Below are 19,751 nucleotides of genomic sequence, written 5' to 3'. Positions count from 1 at the left end.
AGATGCAGGTGTGTATTATGTCTTATGCTGTTTTATGACTGGGTGACAAATATTTTATCTGGCATTCATTTGGCTCACTGCTGGACTTGCATTTGGTCAAATGGATGATACTTTTATTTCAAATAGAGTATAACTGGATGGGCTAAACAAGGAACTACTGTGAGGAAAACCTTGTAAAAGTCTACCCAAGCATTGTAGCTGAAGTCTCTGTTTACCAAGGAAATAATCGGGAGTGCAAGGCCAAGAAACATGGAAAAGCACAAAAACAAAATGCCAGAGACCCGATCTCAACTGAGTATTTGAAAAATGCCACCCAAAAGCTTCCAACAACCTGGTCCAATCTGTCTATAACAATGATTTACAACCACTTCTGCCTGGGTGCAAAGCCCAAGCAAATCATAGATGGAAACACATAAAGATGGAATTAATTTAGAATTTTTGAAACAAAACATTTTAATTTATTTGTTAGTATGTTCAGTATGTGCTTGGAGATCTACATGCTGTAGAGCAAAATACCTTCATTTAGCACACCTGGTGGAACATGGAATGATCTAAGCTGTGCAGGATGGGACCCTTCAGGACCAGGGTTGTGACCCCTGCTGTAGAAACTAGTTTCTTTGTTTCTGACAGAAGGTATTTCCTGTAGCCTTTAGGAAATTGCAAAAATACAAGCTTTTTTGCAGTTGTGGTGGAGGATTTGCTGAAGATTTGATCAATAACAGGGAATTATAGTAGACAATTGTTTATTGCAATGTGCAACAACACAACAGCCAGCCAGTCGATGGAACCGCCTCGCAGCACATTCTTCATTCTTATACTTCTTTCCTATCTTTGGTCACACTTCATCAAAACATCAAGAAGACCCAACAACTGTGGCAATTGTGTGTGTGTGCTTAACCTTTCTTCCTGTCTCAATAACGTATGTGAGGGTTTGTGTTCTGTACAGTTAATTAAAATGTGTTAGATGCTTGTTTATAAGATTTACCCATAAACTGTGTGTTTGGCCTTGCTGGGCCCTGCTAGTCTTATTTTCTTTCCATACCTCCCTAGCCTTGGTTGGCATTGGACCTCTACAGAATTTCCTGCAGGTGTGTGTGTATGTGTGTGTATGATCTCATTGAGAGTGCACATGAAGTTCAGGCTGTAGCTGTATGAAGCGTCATACTTTGCGTAGGCCACAAAGGCCCACAAACATACAATGTGGTTCACAAATATGCCATACGGTGGGCACACAGGTGAAGTCATTTAGCACCCAACTGTTACCGTCCTGTGTTATTGTGTTTTTGGGGCAGCTCTCACAGATACCTGCAGAAGTGACACAGAAACAGTAGGTCGTAAAAACCACACTGGGCCATTTCCTTGTCCAACGGTTTATTTCCCCTTGAGCCCAAAACTTGCTGACTCAGACATGGATGAACAGGTCTGGAGAATGACCGCGCCTTCTCTTTTCAACAACACTGCTGAGGTAATATGGCAAGCGATATGGCACCATGGGTTCCATGTCTGCAGTCTGAGTGCTCTGCGTCTCCCTGCTACCTTGTTTGGAAGCACAGACAGATTGGACCACGGCTGGAGATCGCGAGGCCAGCCTCTTACACTCCTCTGCAGCTTTCACTAGCTGCAGGGTGGGTGTGAGGGCACCTTTGTCCCCCAGTAGGTTCTACAGTGTGGATGTGGCTGTGGAGGAGTGTGTGAATGGTGTGACTTCCTAGCCTGGAGTGACGATGGAAAAGTTGAGGTGGGGTGGGTGAATATGTTGCCAGGTTGGTAGAATACGATATAGAACCTCAACATGCCCCACTGAACAAGCAATTTGGGGAGAAATGTCTGTGCTATGTCATAATTTTGGTAGGTTTTTGGATTGGAGAACTCTATAGCAACATAGATCTATGGCCGCTATGTTTTTGTAACATGCATGTGCCAGTTCAGGTTTTAAAAAGGGGTACAGACTCGTCCATTCAGTCCCCTCACTCACCACACAACATTCTCCTCCAAAAGAACAAATCTCTGGTTCCTGGACGTTGCCCTCTATCAGTGCCAGTGTCCTCTGTGCCAGGCAAGCCAATGGGCAGATGGAGCAATACTCCTTTACGGCCGGTAGGAGAGCGGCTGCCAAGTGCAGGCATCTGTTAGCTGTGCCTTTCGATAGAAACATTGTGCAACAAAAAAAGGTTGTTGGTCACACCTCTGTTTTTCGCTTGCTTGTCTATTAGGTTCTACTGGCCTCAGAAACAACTAATAACATCTTTACATGGTAAACATATGCTAAATAACTAATATTACCTGTCTGAGAATGAAATGTAAGTACAAAGGTCTGCGTCTGCATTAGTCTGAAATAGTGTTGAGGGTTAGCTGAAATACTATGCAGGCCAGATGTATAGGTGCATACAGTAAACAGATCCTGCAGAACACCGAAGTACGTAACATCAATGTCACAAGACTAGAGATTTGGTAGGTCGGAAAACTTAATTCTCATAAAACACTGATTGAAGATTAGATACAAAACAGCTAGCTTCCAGTCTGCAGGCTTTGGTGTAATTAAAGCAGGATTTGAAAATGAGAGATCATTCTTGCACAGACTGCACTCCCCATTAAAAGAACAAGAAGAAAAACAAACACTGCAAATGAAGTTCAATCTGTCACATCGGGTGGTATTGCTATTTCCAAATACAATATATTTTCCTTGACTGCATGTATTGGACGGTCATTATTCACAGCAACCTCAGCAAAGTTCTCATGATACTGGCAATGGAATCTACATAGAGCCCTACATCATCTACTGACATGTACACAGCGCTATAAACAGAAATCCCACTCTGCAGGACTGGAGGGGCTTACAGCACAAATTCATGGTAGATGTTCTATCTGCCAAGTCTGCTCATGTGGACAATGCCATTTTCATCCATTCTTCTTCACAAAATTGTCTGTTGGATTGAAGTCCCCGCTCCGGCTGGCACTCTAGGAGACGTTTTGTTTGTTGCTTGCTTCTAAGCCTTTGCAGTGTGGCTTTAATAGAAGATGTCCCTTCTTTCACATCCCAGGAGCTCTGCATTTCTCAGTTGCTCACCACATCCATTTTGCTGTTTATTTTTAGAAATGTTCCTCTTCTACAGAATTACAGTGGCACCCCAGAGCATCATGGTCAGAATTACCTGTAGGTAAGGTAAAACACTTGGAGACAATGTAGTACCTACATTTTGTTTCTTGACTGCAGTTTGAGCACAATTTATTCACAAGTAGGGATTGGAAGTAGCAAACTCAGCATTGTAATTGTCACTGCATTTTGCAAACTCAAGTTTAGATATTCGATAATCTTCCTGATCAACATAATCACCCTAATGTTGATTATAAACATTCATCAAAGTTGAATATTACTGCTATGTATCAGATATTTTAAATCATGTCAATGTTCGGTTGCAACTGCAGTGCACCCCAGAAAATACTGGGGGTGCTGGCCCTTCTATTGTCTGCAGTCTGAACTAATGAAGAAGTATGGGGGCTTTTCAAGCTGAATGCAGCCTCTGTAGAACCCCGTTGTCATTTCCTTCAGCACGAGCATTATCGATGGTGACCTGCATGTGGACGTGTTGTCCAGATCAGGATGGCAGCATAGTCACCAGTTTCCGAAGTCACGCTGCAATAGGATCTAAGACGTGATGTTTAAACAAAATAAAATGTAATAAAGCAAGGTCAGTGAAGGGAAGGTGATTGTCATTGTGGAACACTGTGGCACAGCGCATGGTGCACACAACGAAATGTGTCCTCTGCTCACGTTTAGCCACGTAAGGCTCCCGGGGAGCAGTGTGTGTGGACGGTGCTTTTCTCAGTGGCACCTTGGTGATCCAGTATTCAAACTGACTGCCTTCCGATTACAGGTCCGTAATTTCTGCCCAGTATGGAATCAAGAACCAAGTTACACACTACAGAAACTTGGTAACACTCTCTTTTAATGTGACTCAATGTTGGACATGTGCTAGAGCAGAGATAAAGGTGGATGACAGAAAACAACTACTACTAGTATTAATAATAAAAAATATTAATCATAAGATTAGTGCATGCCGTCCAATAATGTCAATATAACGTTTTTAGCATTTAGCTCTTGAATATTGTTGTTTTTTTTTTTTTTTATGAATTTCCTGTAAATGATCTGATATGACAGATAATCAAAGAATTGCAGGTATGGTGTAGAATTTCAGGCACTGGCATCCATCTCCGACAGACCGAGCTCTTAGTGAATATTGCGTAGGCACATCTATGTCATTTGTTCCTGCAACGTGTCACTTACAGTCATTAACAACCTAATTAGAGATTAGCCCCACACATCTCTGCGTTTGTATATGTGATAATAGAACAGTGAGCTTGCCCGTCCTCTCTCCATCAGAGAGTGTTAGAATGCTTTCAACTCTGTAGACTTGGGAGACTTTTTGGTACACAGATAAATCACTGAAGATTTTGTGCTCTGTGCTCTGCGATAATTGCAGAAATTAGGTTCAGATACACAGAGGTAAGACTGAGCCCAGAGTGAACTTCACCCTCACCCTTTCAGTCCCCGTGTCAGTTGGGCCCACCCCATCACCATGACAACAGTGTCACCTGAGCCACTCCACAGGTCCAGCCAGTATCCGTGGTGACAGTGAATAATTCAGAGGGTGCGGCCTGACAAGCAGCTGCCGTCCTTCAGGTGTTGGGAAAAAGAGTGCATGTGGCAGGAAGAGAAAAAGCTCATCGGCTCCCCGGCGATGAAGTCAAAGCGCATGGACACCGACTGGACCTAAAATAGCTCAGAAACAACTGAAATGGAGGGTGAAGTGGACGACGACGATGGAACCTTTACCAATATCTCACTGGCTGATGACTCAGGTATGACCTGTGCATGTTTCTTACATGCACGCATGTATGCTTCATTCAACGTGAGCTACACTCACTCCTGAATGATGTTTCTTTCTGTCCAGTAGCCAGGTCTAACCAGAGTTTTGAGAGCGATTGTACATTGCCTTTGTGTAATCAGTATTTATTATCATGCTTTTGTAATCTTTCTCCATGCTGTCACATGCAGGTAACAGGTAACCTGCAAGCAGCCGAAGGAAGAAGGGAAGGCGGACAGTTGTACGCTTTCCAATTCAACTAAAAACATTCATCTTAGCAAGCATAACCTTGCAAGTTATTTGCTAAGGTTTACCTTAAACCGACGTTGCACCTTACTGGCCCAGAAGGACACAATATACTATGTTTCTAGTATGAAACATAGTATATTCTGAGTGTGATAGCATATTAGCAGGTTGGCAGGTAGGCCATTACATGAGATCGAGCAGCCCATTTTATACCACCCAGCATTTTAGTCAGCCTAACAAAGGCTAAATGTGACAAAATCTGTGTAAAATCTGGTCACCCTGTTAATGATTAACACAACAAGTGTTGTTCTAGAGGCAAATTCGACCTGTCAGCAGACTCCCAACACATGCCACTCCCACTCAGCAAATTGCCATGCAAGGAACCATTGCAAGAAGCTCTGGAACATTTAGATAGTATTAGATGCAAAGTGTGTATGTGACAGACGTGTCATTACGGTTGCCAGACCTGTTCCTGGAGCCCCCATTAGAGTTTTTCAAAGCCTTGCTTAATTAAGATCAATTGATTTTTATCTGTGTAATGGTGCATGCAGAAGGTTGTAAGCACAGATGGTCAGAGTGGAGGATAAAATGCTGGGTGGCTAGATCAAGACACCGAAGCGAGAATGAATGAATTAGCACAGGTCGTCTGGAAAGATATTTCATAAAACAGCGCGCCAGTCGTCTTCTTTTATTTCAAGCTACCTTAAAATCTAAACGTTCTTCCATGTAAATAATCCAATTACCCTTGATATAATACACGTGATAATTAGGTTAGAGCATACAAATAAATATCTGCAAAAGGTTACAAATCCTGGGTCAGATGAAAGTGTTCACCTGACCTCGGTTTTCTGGTCACAGAAATGTCCTTGGAATTGTATTAATTTGATGACCTGCGCCATCAGATTTCCGACGCTAGGTGGCGTGTGTACTTCCTTTTTTTTTTTTTTTTTTACTTTTCTTGAATCAATCGGACTGATCTTAAAACTCTCCCGGACGTTTCCTATATTTTCTTCGGCGTCGAAGGCGCCGCGGACCACGGATCGCGTTTTCGGCGCGTTCGGACGCGGCTTTTAATTGGCGGGTTCGCGGGCTGTCGGGCGAGGCGTCACTCTGTCGCCATCTATCGGTGAGCCGCCGCCATGTCGTGTGGCCGGCAGGGAGGAGGCAGCTGGCGCTGGCTCGGCTAGACATCCGCGGCGCAGATAAGTCGCTCCACGAAAATAAAACCAGTCCTTGTACTTACGGTAAGGCCGGCCTCGTTTTATGCAGTGGTGGGATTCGACTCTTTTTTTTTTTTTTTGTACTAGGACGTCCCCGAAAGCACCGAATTTAGCCGGGTTGATCGCGAGAAACCCGGCGAGCCGCCCAGCCGCAGCGCAGCTTAGCCACCATGCTAGGCGTCGAAATGCACGTTTTGTGGTAGAAGTGGGGAAAGTGGCTTTAATTGACAACCTCTTGTGTCGCGTTTTCGTTGCTGCACAGGGTATTCGCGGTCCGGGCCAGACGGAAGACGACAGCAAGATCCGTGTTAGTAGACGTAAATAGTAGAATTCCCAACACCGACTACGTTCGGGCGTCGAGCAAACGACGCAAACTTGTTAAAATGACCCAAAACACACACCAGAGCTACGGTCATAGGACCATTAAAAGAACGTATTACTTTCGTCTTCTCTAAATTCCTACGTCGAGTTGAGGAGCTTTCACGTCTTATTTGTTTACGTTTTTTCTAGCTGATTGTGGACCTGCAGCCCTGTATTCCAAAGAGTCAAACGAGGCTTTCATCATGAACTGCGACCTGGAAGGTGATAACTTTATGTGCAAATGGATTGTGGCGTTGCAGAAAAAGCCAGTGCTCCATACGTGAGCCAAACTGAGTGACACGTTTGATTTGATTTTGTCCACTTCTCATGCCAGGAGACATGGAGAACCAGGTGGAGATGGAGGAGAAGACCAGGCTCATCAATCAGGTGTTGGAGCTGCAGCACACACTGGAAGGTAAAATTCTACAGAAACTAGTCCTCAGCTGTTATGCCGAGATGCGCATGTTCACTTGTGCATCTAATGGCAGTCTGAAATGCATCAGGCCATTTCAGCAACGACTGCTCTGGAAACGTCTGACTTGTGCATTTGAAAGTGTAGCTGTGAACCTGAGACGCTTGCATATACGCTTGTATTGATTTCTGCCAGTCAGTGCTCTAAATGTTGGTCCATTTGCATCATATCTTTTTTTTTATTTTTTTTTTTTACACAGGACATTTAAAAATACTCGGGCTTGTGTGTATGTAGAGTGACTATGAATTAAGAGACTGCATTTGTAAACTCAGATATATTGAGCTAAAATATGATGTCACTATGTAAACGGTGATTTATAGGTGAATTGTGGTACTTCTGTGTCAGATCTGTCAGCACGGGTTGATGCAGTGAAGGAAGAGAACCTCAAACTGAAGTCGGAGAACCAGGTTCTGGGCCAATACATTGAGAACCTCATGTCTGCCTCCAGCGTGTTCCAGACCACTGACACCAAAGGAAAACGGAAATAAGTATGTCGATGAAGGAAGATGACGGGAACCAAGCCAACCCTACCTTCTCCCCTTTTGGCCTTGTCATGTAACATAACCCCAATACATACACATACCATGCCTATGTAAAATATTTTACTTATTTATTTGTCAGGTTATTGGTTTTCATTTTTTTTCTTTTCTTTTAATGCATTGTATGTTACAGTAATTTGATGTTTTTTTTCCCTATACACAGTGTTATTATTTAAGAGAGAAGTGCATTTGGGAAGAGTATATTAACGCTCTCCTTGCACTGGTATAAAAGGCTTAAGAATATTTCTGATTAGATCAATGCACCAGACAGGAAGTGATCAAAAATGTCAGTGTGAAAAAGACTGATGTCTTGGTCGTTTCCTGTTAGGTCATCATTGTTTTAGTGATGTAGCTTGAAGCACAGGAAATACAACATATATTTGTTGCACTGCATGGACAGTGTGTTTAGGTAGACTTTTTGAGGCCTGGGAGAAACACTGACAAGGCTTGTAATGATATGGTATGCACATATTATTTTAATTTAAATTATAGTAGGGCTATCAGATTTGGTGTGAAAATACATGAACCTACATTGATCGTGACCCTCTGAGCCTACAGTATAAATGCTACAGTAGTGCCTGTAGCCTGCAGATCAGGCCTTCAAGTGAATCCTGTACATTCATGGGCTAAAGTGGCACTCTAGTTTTGTCCACAGAGCTTGTACAGCTTGACAGAAAGCATCAAATGAACCACTGGGCTTTCACTAATATTGATCCAAGTAGGGAAGCAGAGAGCCACTCAGGATTCTTTAAGCACCAGGAATGTTTAATTTTATTATATATAATGTTCATTTGTATGAAAAGGGAATGCCGAGGTCTGGAACAATATATGTGTATTGTTGAGACATCATTTTGTGAGTAGGAGAGGAATGGAAACTGTAATAGAGCGCAAATATGCATTTTCATTATTTATAATCTTTCTTTCTGATTTGTACGGCATGATTTCTTTGCCTGCACACATCTTGTAAAAGAAACTGCCTTGTGTGTAGATGTGTATAATAAACAACATTGCCTGTAACACTTCTTTTAATAAAAATGATTGTTTTGTTTTTGTGAGTTGTTTTGTAAAAATATAACCTGATCTTACTCTAGGGAAGTGGTTCCCAACCTTCTAACGTTAGTCTCCAGTATAGTTATTTATATAAAATCACATCAAACAACTGTTTTATATTAAATATTTATTTCCAAGAGCAATGTACAACTTTGCCAACAGGATACTGCATCAGCAGTTAAAACTAGAAAAAGCTGGAAAGGAAATCTGTACACCACTCTATAAACGAAAAAGAAAAACTTACTTTGTAAAGATGAAAATATAAACTCCTTTCCTTAAAAGCAATGGCCATCTGTGAATACGCAAATTTGAACTGCGGCACCCTTGGCTAACAGATAACAGTGTTTGCTACACATCCAAAGTTACAAGCTTTGTCAAATTGCATCTTGTAAGAATAAAAAGAAACTCCTTAAGTAACAATAAATTATGCTTGTGTTTTATAGTTATATAGTTAAAAAATAATAATTGCTTCATAAAAACACAATGTAACTTTTTAAATAAGTTAAATAACGAACACTTTGTAAAATCTAGAGGTATTCTCAAACTTACACAAAGGCCTTCATCGATGCACCCCCCCCCCCCCCCCAAACTTATACTGCATTAAGAAACTGATTCAAACATCTCTCACAACCAAGGAGATGGAACTCCTACCCGTTACTTCTAACTGGTGTATTTGTAGCCCAAAAGCATGAGCTCAGTCAACAAAATTCCGAGGAGGAAGACAGGCTATGGTGTCTGAAAGAGTCTGGAGAAGAAGTGAGATATCTAAATAAGATGAAAGGTAAAATGGAACACGGGGAAAAAGAGCCTGCATGCGATTGGGCAAAATGTACTGCCAGAGACATGCGCTGCAAGGAGGGGCGGGGAGGCAGGGGAAGTACAAGGACGAATGGGAAACACTGTGCTTCAATCCTTCCTTACTCTCCTCTTCCTCACTGCCTGCTTGTGCCCATCGTCTATTATGTGGCCACCTTCACCTGAATCCTTCATCTAAGAGTGAGCAAGAAAAAAGAAGTTAGGTATGAATTAGGAAAAGCCTAATGTCACGTTACAAATGTTATTTTTACCTCATCATCTGAAGGTGTACCATTAGATTTGGTAACATCGTCTTCCTTCAGATCCTCCTCCACTTCCTCCTCTTCCAATTCCTCCTCCTCCTCCTCTTCCTCCTCCTCCTCTTCTTCTTCCCTATCTTGACTTTCATCTGCAGCCTCTCCATTGTCAGTGTTAGTCAGACCCTCCTGTTCTTGTTCTATGGTTGTAGAGATTGTCAGAGAAACCAGACAGGCAATGATTATTCTGTGTTAATTTAATTCATCATGCAAACTAGAATTTGTGTGAAGCTCTTCTATGGTCTGTGAGATTCTTACGGCGGGGTCTTACGCAGCACTGGAGACAATATTACAGTGCATCCACAAAGTTATTTTACAGTCTTATTCCAAAATGGATTAAACACCACCCCATAATACGTATGTACATGTGCTTTCTCAGGTTTACTTATTTTTAATTTATTTGCCAAAACCTCAAGTAAACATTTTTCACATTGTCATTATGGGGTGTTGTGTGTAGAATTCTGAGGGAAATACTTTCCGGATGCACTGCAGGTATCTTTCTACATAAAATAAACATCTTTGACCCCACAATCGGGGTTCGAGATGTATTTTTGACAACCTCTGTCTTCCGCATCTTCTGATTCTCCCACGTTGTCATCTTTCTCAGCATCCTCCTCCTCCTCTTCCCCCTCATCAAAGTCATCCTGTGCAGGAGTTTTTACCTTCTTGTAGACGTAGCCACTGTCTTGATCTGACTTCTGTAAAAGACAGAAAAATGGGTAAAAGTGACAACTTCTTAGGCGTGCAGGAACTAGGCTCATTCAGTGTGGCTTTCTTACCTTAGGCCAGCAGAAGAGCACACCCAACCCAATGGGCAGACCCACAGTAAGGATATAGATGATCCATAGCCACGGCCTCTCTTCAGCAGCCAGGGCTAGCTGACTGAACACACCAGGCTACAGGGCCAAAGAGAAAGAAGTGAAAGAAGAAGTACAAAATCAACTTGCTTTTGTGATTCATAAAGGATTGGACATTCTAATTTATATGATTATGGGACTTGTTTAGCCACACTGGAGCAAATCCTCATGTTTGTGCTGGGGCTAACGTATAAAAAATTATGCACATTAGGGGTGCAAAGGTACAGGTATCCCATGGTATGGTCAGTACTGTGGTTTTTGACCAAAAAAGTAGTGGCATGTGTGTATGTGCTTAACCTCCCTGTCTCAAATTGCTTGTGTGTGTGTACAGTATATAGTCCAGTTGTAAGTGTAATTAAAATGTCAACAACTAAGTGTTAGGGAGTTGAAATACTCACCCCCAGGATTTATGTAAGGCAAATCATGAAGTGAAAACATTCCTAAGTCATACAGTGCCACCTCTGTGTGTGCTTAGGTTTATCAATTCATAATATATTTCAATAACTAAAGTGTATAAATTGTATAATGGTGCTCAAAAATACCACATGCATATATACACTGCTCAGGCAGTCCATAGCGTCAATGCCGTTGTCTTGCAGGAACTGCTGACACACTCAAGCCACATCAGGTCTAGCATTGTCTTGCATTAGAAGAAAGCCAGGGCCAACCGCACCAGCATATGGTCTCACGAGGGATCTAATCTCCGTACATAATGGCAGTCAGTCTACCTCTGGCGAGCACATGGAGGGCTGTGTGGCCCCCTAAAGAAATGCCACCCCACACCATTACTGACCCACTGCCCGCAGCAGAACGTTCTCTATGGCGTCTCCAGACTTTGTCACTCGCCAGTGGCGAAATTGCTAATCTTGGTGTGCTCATACCACCCTTATGGAGTCTGTTTCTGACCGTTGAGCCGACATATGCACATTTGAGGCCTGCTGGAGGTCACTTTGCAGGGCTCAGGCAGGGCTCCTCCTGTTCCTCCTTGCACAAAGGCGGTCCTGCTGACCACAGCCTCTATGTCACCTGATGTACTGGCCTGTCTCCTGGCAGCGCCTCCATGCTCTGGACACTACGCTCCTAGACATAGCAAACCTTCTTGCCACAGCTCGTATTGATGTGCATCCTGGATGAGCTGCACTACCTGAGCCACTTGTGGACGTTGTAGACTTCTCATTCTACCACCAGAGTGAAAGCACCGGAGGCATACAAAAGTACCAAAGCATCAGCCTGAAAGCGTAGGAACTGAGAAGTGGTCTGTGGTCCCCACCTGCAGGACCACGCCTTTATTGGGGATGTCTTACTAATTGGCGATAATTTCCACCTGTTGTCTATTCCATTTGCACAACAGCACATGAAATTGAATGTCAATCAGCGTTGCTTCCTAAGTGGACAGTTTGATTTCACAGAAGTGTGATTGATTATATTATATATTATATATACACACACACACCCTTAAAATTTTCACTTTGTTATATTGCAGCCATTTGCTCATTATTGAACACACAGCCCCCATATTGACAGAAAACACAGAATTGTTGAAATTTCTGCAGATTTATTAACAAAGAAAAACTGAAATATCACATGGTCCTAAATATTCAGACCCTTTGCTGTGACATATTTATCTGTCCATTTCTTCTGGTCATCCTTGAGATGGTTCTACACCTTCATTTGAGTACAGCTGTGTTTGGTTATACTGGACCAATATAATCACTTCCTGTCTTATATTGGACTTTATTAGGAAAGCCACGCCCCTGTCTATATAAGACCTTACAGCACACAATGCACTTCAGAGCAAATGAGAATCATGACATCAAAGGAACTGCCTGAGCTCAGAAACAGAATTGTGGCAGATCTGGCCAAGGTTACAAAAAAAATCTCCTGTACTTAAGGTTTCTAAGAACTCAGTGGCCTCTATGATCCTTAAATGGAATGTTTGGGACAACCAGAACCCTTCCTAGAGCTAGCTGTCCAGCCAAACTGAACTACCATGGGAGAAAGGCCTTGGTGAGAGAGGTAAAGAACCTAAAGATCAGTGTGACTGAGCTCCAGACATGCTGTCAGGAGATGGGAGAAAGTAGAATGTAGAATGTCAACCATCACTGCAGCCCTCCACCAGTTGGGGCTTTATGGCAGAGTGGCCCGACGGAAGCCTCTCCTCAGTGCAAGACACATGAAAGCCCACATGACGTTTGGTCAAAAACACCTGTAGGACTCCAAGATGGTGAGAAATAAGATTCTCTAGTCTGATGAGACCAAGATAGGTCTTTTTGGCCTTAATTCTAAGCGTTATGTGTGGAGAAAACCAGGCACTGCTCATCACATGCCCAATACAGTCCCAACAGTGAAGCATGGTGGTGGCAGCATCATGCTGCGGGGATGTTTTGCAGGGAGAGGAAGGCTTGTTGAAATCGAGGGAATTATGAATGCAGCCAAGTACAGGGATATCCTGAATAAAAACCTTCTCCAGAGTGCTCAGGACCTCAGACTGGGCCAAAGGTTTACCTTCCAACAAGACAAAGACCCTAAAATAACAAAGGAGTGGCTTCACAACAACTTTGTGTCTGTTCTTGAATGGCCCAGCCAGAGCCCTGACTTAAACCCAATTAAGGCTGCAACAACGAATCGATTAAATCGATAAAAATCAATTACTAAAAGAGTTGGCAATGAATTTCCTAATCGATTCGTTGTGTCGTACGATGCTGAGATATTTGATTATTTAAATAAAAAAAAAACTTTATTTGAGCGCGACGCGGAGTGAACACACTCGGTCTCTCTCGCGCACAGATGCTAGCAGAGTTTGGCGCCTCATAGACAGCGCGGAGCAAAAATAAATAAAAACGAGCGGAGGTAGAGGACAGATACATGGCGGAGGCAGAGAAATCTGCGTGACCCAAGTCATCCAAGGTGCGGGAGCATTTCACACTAAATAAACAGGAAAAAATGTGTTAACTGCTAAATATTCAGAAGTGACATGGCACGGCACGGGAGCACCACGGCAATGATCCAGCACCTGAAACGCGTGTTTGATGAGGAGGAAGGGAATTCAGCAGCAGGGGAAGTCACTACAGAATCCTACTTTTGTTCCGCTGTGAAGTGAGGAACGTAATGTCCCTGGTCCTGGTTTTTACTCGTTATCCAGCTCGACATGCATGCCAAGTTAGCGTTAGCGCGTTAATAACAGTAGTGAAGCAGGGGTGCTATAGTTACTTTGCACTTTGCATTAAAAGACTAAAGACGTGTTTTTATTCACTAGCCTGTTTTGGACCATTTATTTTTCAATCTGTTGTCATGTATAGCTACACTGCAAAAAAAGCTTTTCTTACCTAGTAATTTTGCCTCGTTTCCAGTCCAAATATCTCAAAAATCTTAAATCAAGATTACTAGACAAGAAAAATGGCACGAGAGAATTAAGTGATGCTTAAAACCTCTGTTTGAGATTATATCTCATTAAGATTAGTTTTCTTACCCCATTGGCATATAATTTTGCTTGTTTTAAGCAATCACTTAATGTTGAGGTGTTTTTTCAGAAAACAAGACATAATTTCTTTTGCTATTTCATGTGTCTAGTAAATGTATCTTGATTTAAGATGTGTTTAAATGTGGTGTATAAATGAACGTTGCACTTACTACATTGATGGTAATAATTTAATGAATAAGCTTCAAGTGAGCTTGAGAGAGAGAGAGAGAGTATGTGTCTGTGTGTGTGTGTCAGTGTGAGAGTTTCTGAGTGTGTGCGTCTGCGAGTGTGTGCATCTGCAGTGCAGTGTAGAGAATAAGTTCTGACATTCAAACAAATCCTGTTAAAATTTCTGATTTGTATTGTTCTTTATTTTTTAAATAAATTATTTATCGTTCTGGCAGCTCAGGTGGCACTTTATTTAAAAAAAAAAAAAAGTCTATATATTTGGCAGATGTAAAGCATACATGTGTATTTTTTTGTGTTTGTGTTTTTTATTTTATTATTATTATAACAGCTCAAGGAGCAACATGTTTGTGCACTTTTATTTTTTTGAATAAAGGGTTGGAAATGAATGCTTTTCTTTTTTTTTTTTATACGATTCTACGATTAATAAAAAAAAAACGTAGCCTGCCAGAACTGGCAGAGGATTCCCAAATCCCCAAATTGTATCTTTCCCAAAAAGACTCATGGCTGTTTTAGACCAAAGCAGGGCTGTGTGCATATTGAGGAAAAAAATTAACATAAATGATTTTAGCAAATGTATGTGTTTATATATATATGTGTGTGTGTATATGTGTGAGAGTGTGTGTGAAGTGATTTGTCACATGTGATACACGGCAGCACAGCACACAGTGCACACAGTGAAATTTGTCCTCTGCATTTAACCCATCACCCTGAGTGAGCAGTGGGCAGCCATGACAGGCGCCCGGGGAGCAGTGTGTGGGGACGGTGCTTTGCTCAGTGGCACCTCAGTGGCACCTTGGCGGATCGGGATTCGAACCGGCAACCTTCTGATTACGGGACCGCTTCCTTAACCGCTAGGCCACCACTGTGTGTGTGTGTGTATATATATATATAGTGAGAGAGAGAGAGAGAGAGAGAGAGAGAGAGGGAGAAGGACAGAGAGAAAGTGCTTTGATCATTTGTATGTTTGCGTACACTTACTTCATTGGCACTGGCCACAAGCCTCTTCAGTCCCCAGCTGTCAGAAGCCCAGCGGTCAGCCACCTCTTTATCTCCAGTGATGATGAAGTTGTCAAAGTAAATGTTTGATGTCATGGACCACAGCTCCAGCCCCAGTGCATGGACAGCGCTCATCCTGAATGGATACAGATCCTCGAAATAGTCAGGGTTGGTGACCTTCCGAGGACTCCATACACCCTAAGGCAGGAATGAAAATGTTCAGATAATTGACAATTGACTCTGCATTCACAATTCATATATGCCCGGTTCTTTCCAACTGCCAATACACTATAAACACAAAAATTCTGAATTCATAATTATTTTTTTTTAACATAAGTATCCTTGACTTTTCTATGAAGAGCATATAAGCACATTCACACTGTACACAAGTCCCTCCACTGGACCCACAAAAAAACATGAACACCATGAACAATATTAGACAAAAGTTTAGTCAATCGGCCATATTTGTAAAATCTATTTTGCAATGACGCATAATAACAAATGTATAATAAAAAACGCACTTTTAGCTTTTCATTTCATTTTTACCTGGTAATTTGGGTTGTCAACGAGAGGAGCCTTCCACTTGCCCTTGTAATGGGGGTTGTTCACCATTGGTGGCTTCCATTTGCCACAACCTGGGACTTCTGCACAAGCAGCGTTAGGAACCTGAGGAGCCTCCCATTCACCATCCATCTCCTCATCCCTGAAAGATACACACACACAAAAGAAATAGATATGAAAGAAACGGCACTGTGTCTTTTAAGCTTATAAAAAAAGATTGCTACACACATCAACAATATCAATACAGTTTTGACAGTCAGAATATTTTCACAAAACCTGTATAAGAAAGTGAAACATGACAGGCCTATATCTGAATGTTGAGTAAAGCTCAATTTTTAGAGTAATTAAAATAAAAAGTGTCATATTTTATCACTATACTGCTCAACTCAACTATAACGCTTACCAGTCATCTGGCTTCAATGCACTGGGATCAGGGACTAGCTCTGGCTCATCGTCCAGCCAGCCCTCTGGCTGAACTGCATTTGGGTCTTCAACCATGGCTGGGGCATCTTCATCCCTTTATGTGTGAGGCAAATTATGTTTTCTCCCTTATTTTTTCATATAAAAGACAACAAACACCATAGCATTTTTTTTGCATAGCTATAGCATACCAGTCATCTGGTTTGACTGCTTCTGGGTCTGGAATTTTGGCTCTTTCATCCCAGTCTTCAGGTTTGCGGTCTTTAGAGTCGTCAACTTCTTTCGGGGGGTTTACAGGTGGAATCACATCAGTCAAAAGATTGCCCTTGCTCACACTTGACTGGTCGATAAAAATCTCATAGCTGTTGTCAGGGTTGAGCACTAGAACAAGGAGGTAAAGAAAACCACAGTTCACATTTACATTGCATTTCATTTATATTTTGGATTGCTGGACATTGTGAAAAAAGGAACAAACTTATGTTATGGACACGACTGGCTGTTTTTTTTAGAATGTTCTAGGGTACTGGCCCTAGTGCTAGTGTATGCCTACCCAGTGTGTACAGGTGGGTCTTCTTGTCACTGTAGAACTTCTTCAGGTCGACATCAGCCCTTTTAGCATGTTTCTCCTCCAGGTCTCCATTAAGAGGGTTCTTGTGTCTGAAGATGAAGTGCAGTTTGTAGTCCTCCCCACACTTGTCTGGGCCAAACATGATGCTGTATGGTGTGCGGTCGTGAAACTGTTCCTGAAGCCAAACAATTACACTATAATTGCAAAATAACTGCTTTATTATTGAAGTTATTTTATGTTACACAGTATAATTCCTTTATCTATCGGATTTTATTTTTTATGTGCTTATGCCCTTTAATAAAGTAAAGAAACATGATCAAATGCATGTGCATACTATGAACATAAGAGAAAACTTGCATGAACCTACCAAATTCAGACTTTCTGTGTCTGACAACAGTTTAATATAAGCTCCTCCACAGTCAATCCCATCTTCAAAGTTCACCTCATACCTTCATTTTACATTGAACACAGAACAATAAGACAGACCAGTTTATGCAAATATGTATATTATAATTTAATCTAAAATAAATAATAGGTATTTTTTAATACAGTGATATTAGTGATCTGACTTGTGCAATCTGTAATAAGACTTTACCTACACATTTAATACAATGACATGTTTTATGTCATACAATGTCAAAAAAACAAAAATGAGAAAAGAGAGGAGCAGGGAGGCACTTACTGGACAACCAGGGGCTTATCTTTGAAAACAAATGGCTTATCTAGCATAGCGGCAATGGCATGATGTTTTGCCCGGGACTTCAGTACCAAACCCAGATCTCCTGGAACCTTATTCTCTTTGAGTGCTTCAACTTCCCATTTGCCTAAAGAGCACACAATAAACAAGAGCTTTGAATTATAATGTGATTAAATACAGTCTGGTCATAGCAGATAATGCTAATCGTCATTCAGCAATCATGAGCCCTATAAGAAGAGCTAGCCAACCATGCATACACTGAATATGTGTTTTACAACTGTATACAGAACTAACCATCATATTTAGCAATGTCATCATCTGCATCTTCTTTCATTGTTTTGGACAGCTGCCACCTGAAAGGTACATTTGATTCAGATAAGACACGTAACCCTGAGTGTCTCCAGGGGGACTGTCCCTGTAACTACTGATTGTACGTCTGATGAATGCCACAAATAGAAAAAAAAACTTTTAATTTTTCCTTACTTACCTGCTCAATGAGCCATCATCAAAGGTCTCTGCAAAATAGACCTCGCCTGTTGGTACTGGTGTTTTATATGTTACCTGAAACCATGTATAGGTAAAACATAAATCATTCTCATGAAAATGCTAACCATGCTGCGTGATTAATATACTGTCAAATGCAAAATAAAATAAAAAATGATGTGCAACCACGTCTACACCAACAGAACTACGGTCTCTATAAATTCTGCATCTGCTCACAGACCTGGAAGGACACATTGGCATCTGCCCCATTCTCTGCTTCAGCTGCTTCCGTGTCAAAGGCATCTTCCACAAGAGCGTCCTCCTCTTCATCTTCCAGCTCTTTGTCCTGTGCCCATGTTACCAAGGCAACAGAGAGCAGTAAAAGACACGTCCAGCCCCACCATGGTCTCATGTCTGCAGGGTTTCAGCAGAAGACAAATCACTCCAATGACAATTACAGTATCGTCAAACATTTCCTACCAAAACCATGGTACCACCACACACGGTGAACCCACGTTCACCGTCACGACATGACGTGACATATGAATACCACTTGCATCTGTGCCACACGTTTATTACCCACAGCTAACAGTCAATACCGCCCTAATGTCAGCTAGATGCAGGCCAGGGTTTTCTTGCGGAAAAAAGCACGGGACGCAACGCCAGGTGAGCGCCGTGTGAACCGAAGGAGAAAACGCTTCTCAGGGGGGCCACGCCAGGCTACAGCAGCTCTAGCTGGCTAATGAAGGCTAATGGCCACTTAGAATCTGGCTTGGCCGTCTGGGAAAACGTCCGCGACCCCGTTTCGTTCGTCACAGCGAGCGTCTGTGCAAAAAAACAATGAGTCGAATCGGACGCCACGTTCCGTGAGAGCGGATTTGGCGGAATTAAAAACGCGGCCAATGTGCATGACAACTGAAGCCCGCTCTCCCGAACACGCCCGCGCTACACGGACGAACATCTACTGCGTCTAAAATGAAGGGCGACGGGGTGTCAAGCAAACCTTTTCCTGTCCTTCAAACGCTGATACTCAAAACTAATTGAAACGAAAACCCTCAGCGTCAAGAGTTATTATTCTTTTTTAAATCCAAGAAATCAGCCGCCGGTCCGGTTTGAATTAAAGTGCCGAGAAGGCCCGTCGCAGATGGACGTGAATAAAACGGCGGAGAGCGGGGACGGCCGGGAGCACGACGCTTCAAAATAAAGGTCCCGCCGAGACGCGCGGCGAAGGACGTAGCATTTTATTTCAAAATAAAATAATGAGAAGTCTCCCGCGGGACAAACGGGTGGTCAAAACGCCCGGTTTCAGTCCCCCAGGAAAAACGACGACAGTCGTTGTATTTTTAGTACTTTCAGGTGAAGCGGGGACGGCCGGGAGCACGACGCTTCAAAATAAAAGTCCCGCTGAGACGCGCGGCAAAGGACGGAGCGCGCGAGAGCGTAGCATTTTATTTCAAAATAAAATCATGAGAACTTTCCCGAGAGACAAACGGCTGGTCAATTATCCAGGAAAACGACGACTGTCGTTATATTTTAGTACTTTCAGGTGAAGGCCAATGTATTCTTTTCCGAACTACTTTGCGATGCCAATTTGCAATCGTCAGCACGTGAGCAGAGATGCCAGCGCCAGTGGAATTCATGGTCCTACAGGCAACG

At 42.4% G+C, this 19,751-nt stretch overlaps 2 protein-coding genes across 3 annotated transcripts; one reads left to right on the top strand and one right to left on the bottom strand.

Moving 5' to 3' along the window:
* Positions 1–4,659: 4,659 nt before the first annotated feature.
* LOC114788600 (short coiled-coil protein B-like) lies at positions 4,660–8,750 on the top strand. Of its 2 annotated transcripts, none has more exons than XM_028977304.1 (4): positions 4,660–4,860; positions 6,842–6,913; positions 7,026–7,106; positions 7,509–8,750. In XM_028977304.1, the coding sequence occupies exons 1-4, from the start codon at positions 4,797–4,799 to the stop codon at positions 7,649–7,651; spliced, it is 360 nt and encodes a 119-aa protein (XP_028833137.1). In that variant the 5' UTR covers positions 4,660–4,796; the 3' UTR covers positions 7,652–8,750. The 2 variants fall into 2 exon arrangements, with proteins under 2 accessions (XP_028833137.1, XP_028833138.1); XM_028977305.1 differs by lacking the exon at positions 4,660–4,860 and adding an exon at positions 6,225–6,355.
* A 114-nt stretch (positions 8,751–8,864) lies between these two features.
* On the bottom strand, positions 8,865–19,398 carry clgn (calmegin). The gene is made up of 15 exons (XM_028978366.1): positions 19,099–19,398; positions 18,337–18,509; positions 18,100–18,173; positions 17,907–17,965; positions 17,598–17,739; positions 17,283–17,364; positions 16,898–17,090; positions 16,539–16,728; positions 16,331–16,444; positions 15,913–16,069; positions 15,349–15,564; positions 10,644–10,760; positions 10,424–10,562; positions 9,820–10,004; positions 8,865–9,742 (listed from the first exon to the last, which is right to left on the bottom strand). Exons 2-15 carry the CDS (start codon positions 18,505–18,507, stop codon positions 9,659–9,661), a joined length of 1,923 nt encoding a protein of 640 aa, XP_028834199.1. The 5' UTR covers positions 18,508–18,509; positions 19,099–19,398; the 3' UTR covers positions 8,865–9,658.
* Between the last annotated feature and the right edge of the window lie 353 nt (positions 19,399–19,751).

Source organism: Denticeps clupeoides, chromosome 4, assembly GCF_900700375.1.
Source record: "Denticeps clupeoides chromosome 4, fDenClu1.1, whole genome shotgun sequence".
NCBI lineage: Eukaryota > Metazoa > Chordata > Actinopteri > Clupeiformes > Denticipitidae > Denticeps > Denticeps clupeoides.
This window is presented reverse-complemented; position numbering and strand designations above follow the sequence as displayed.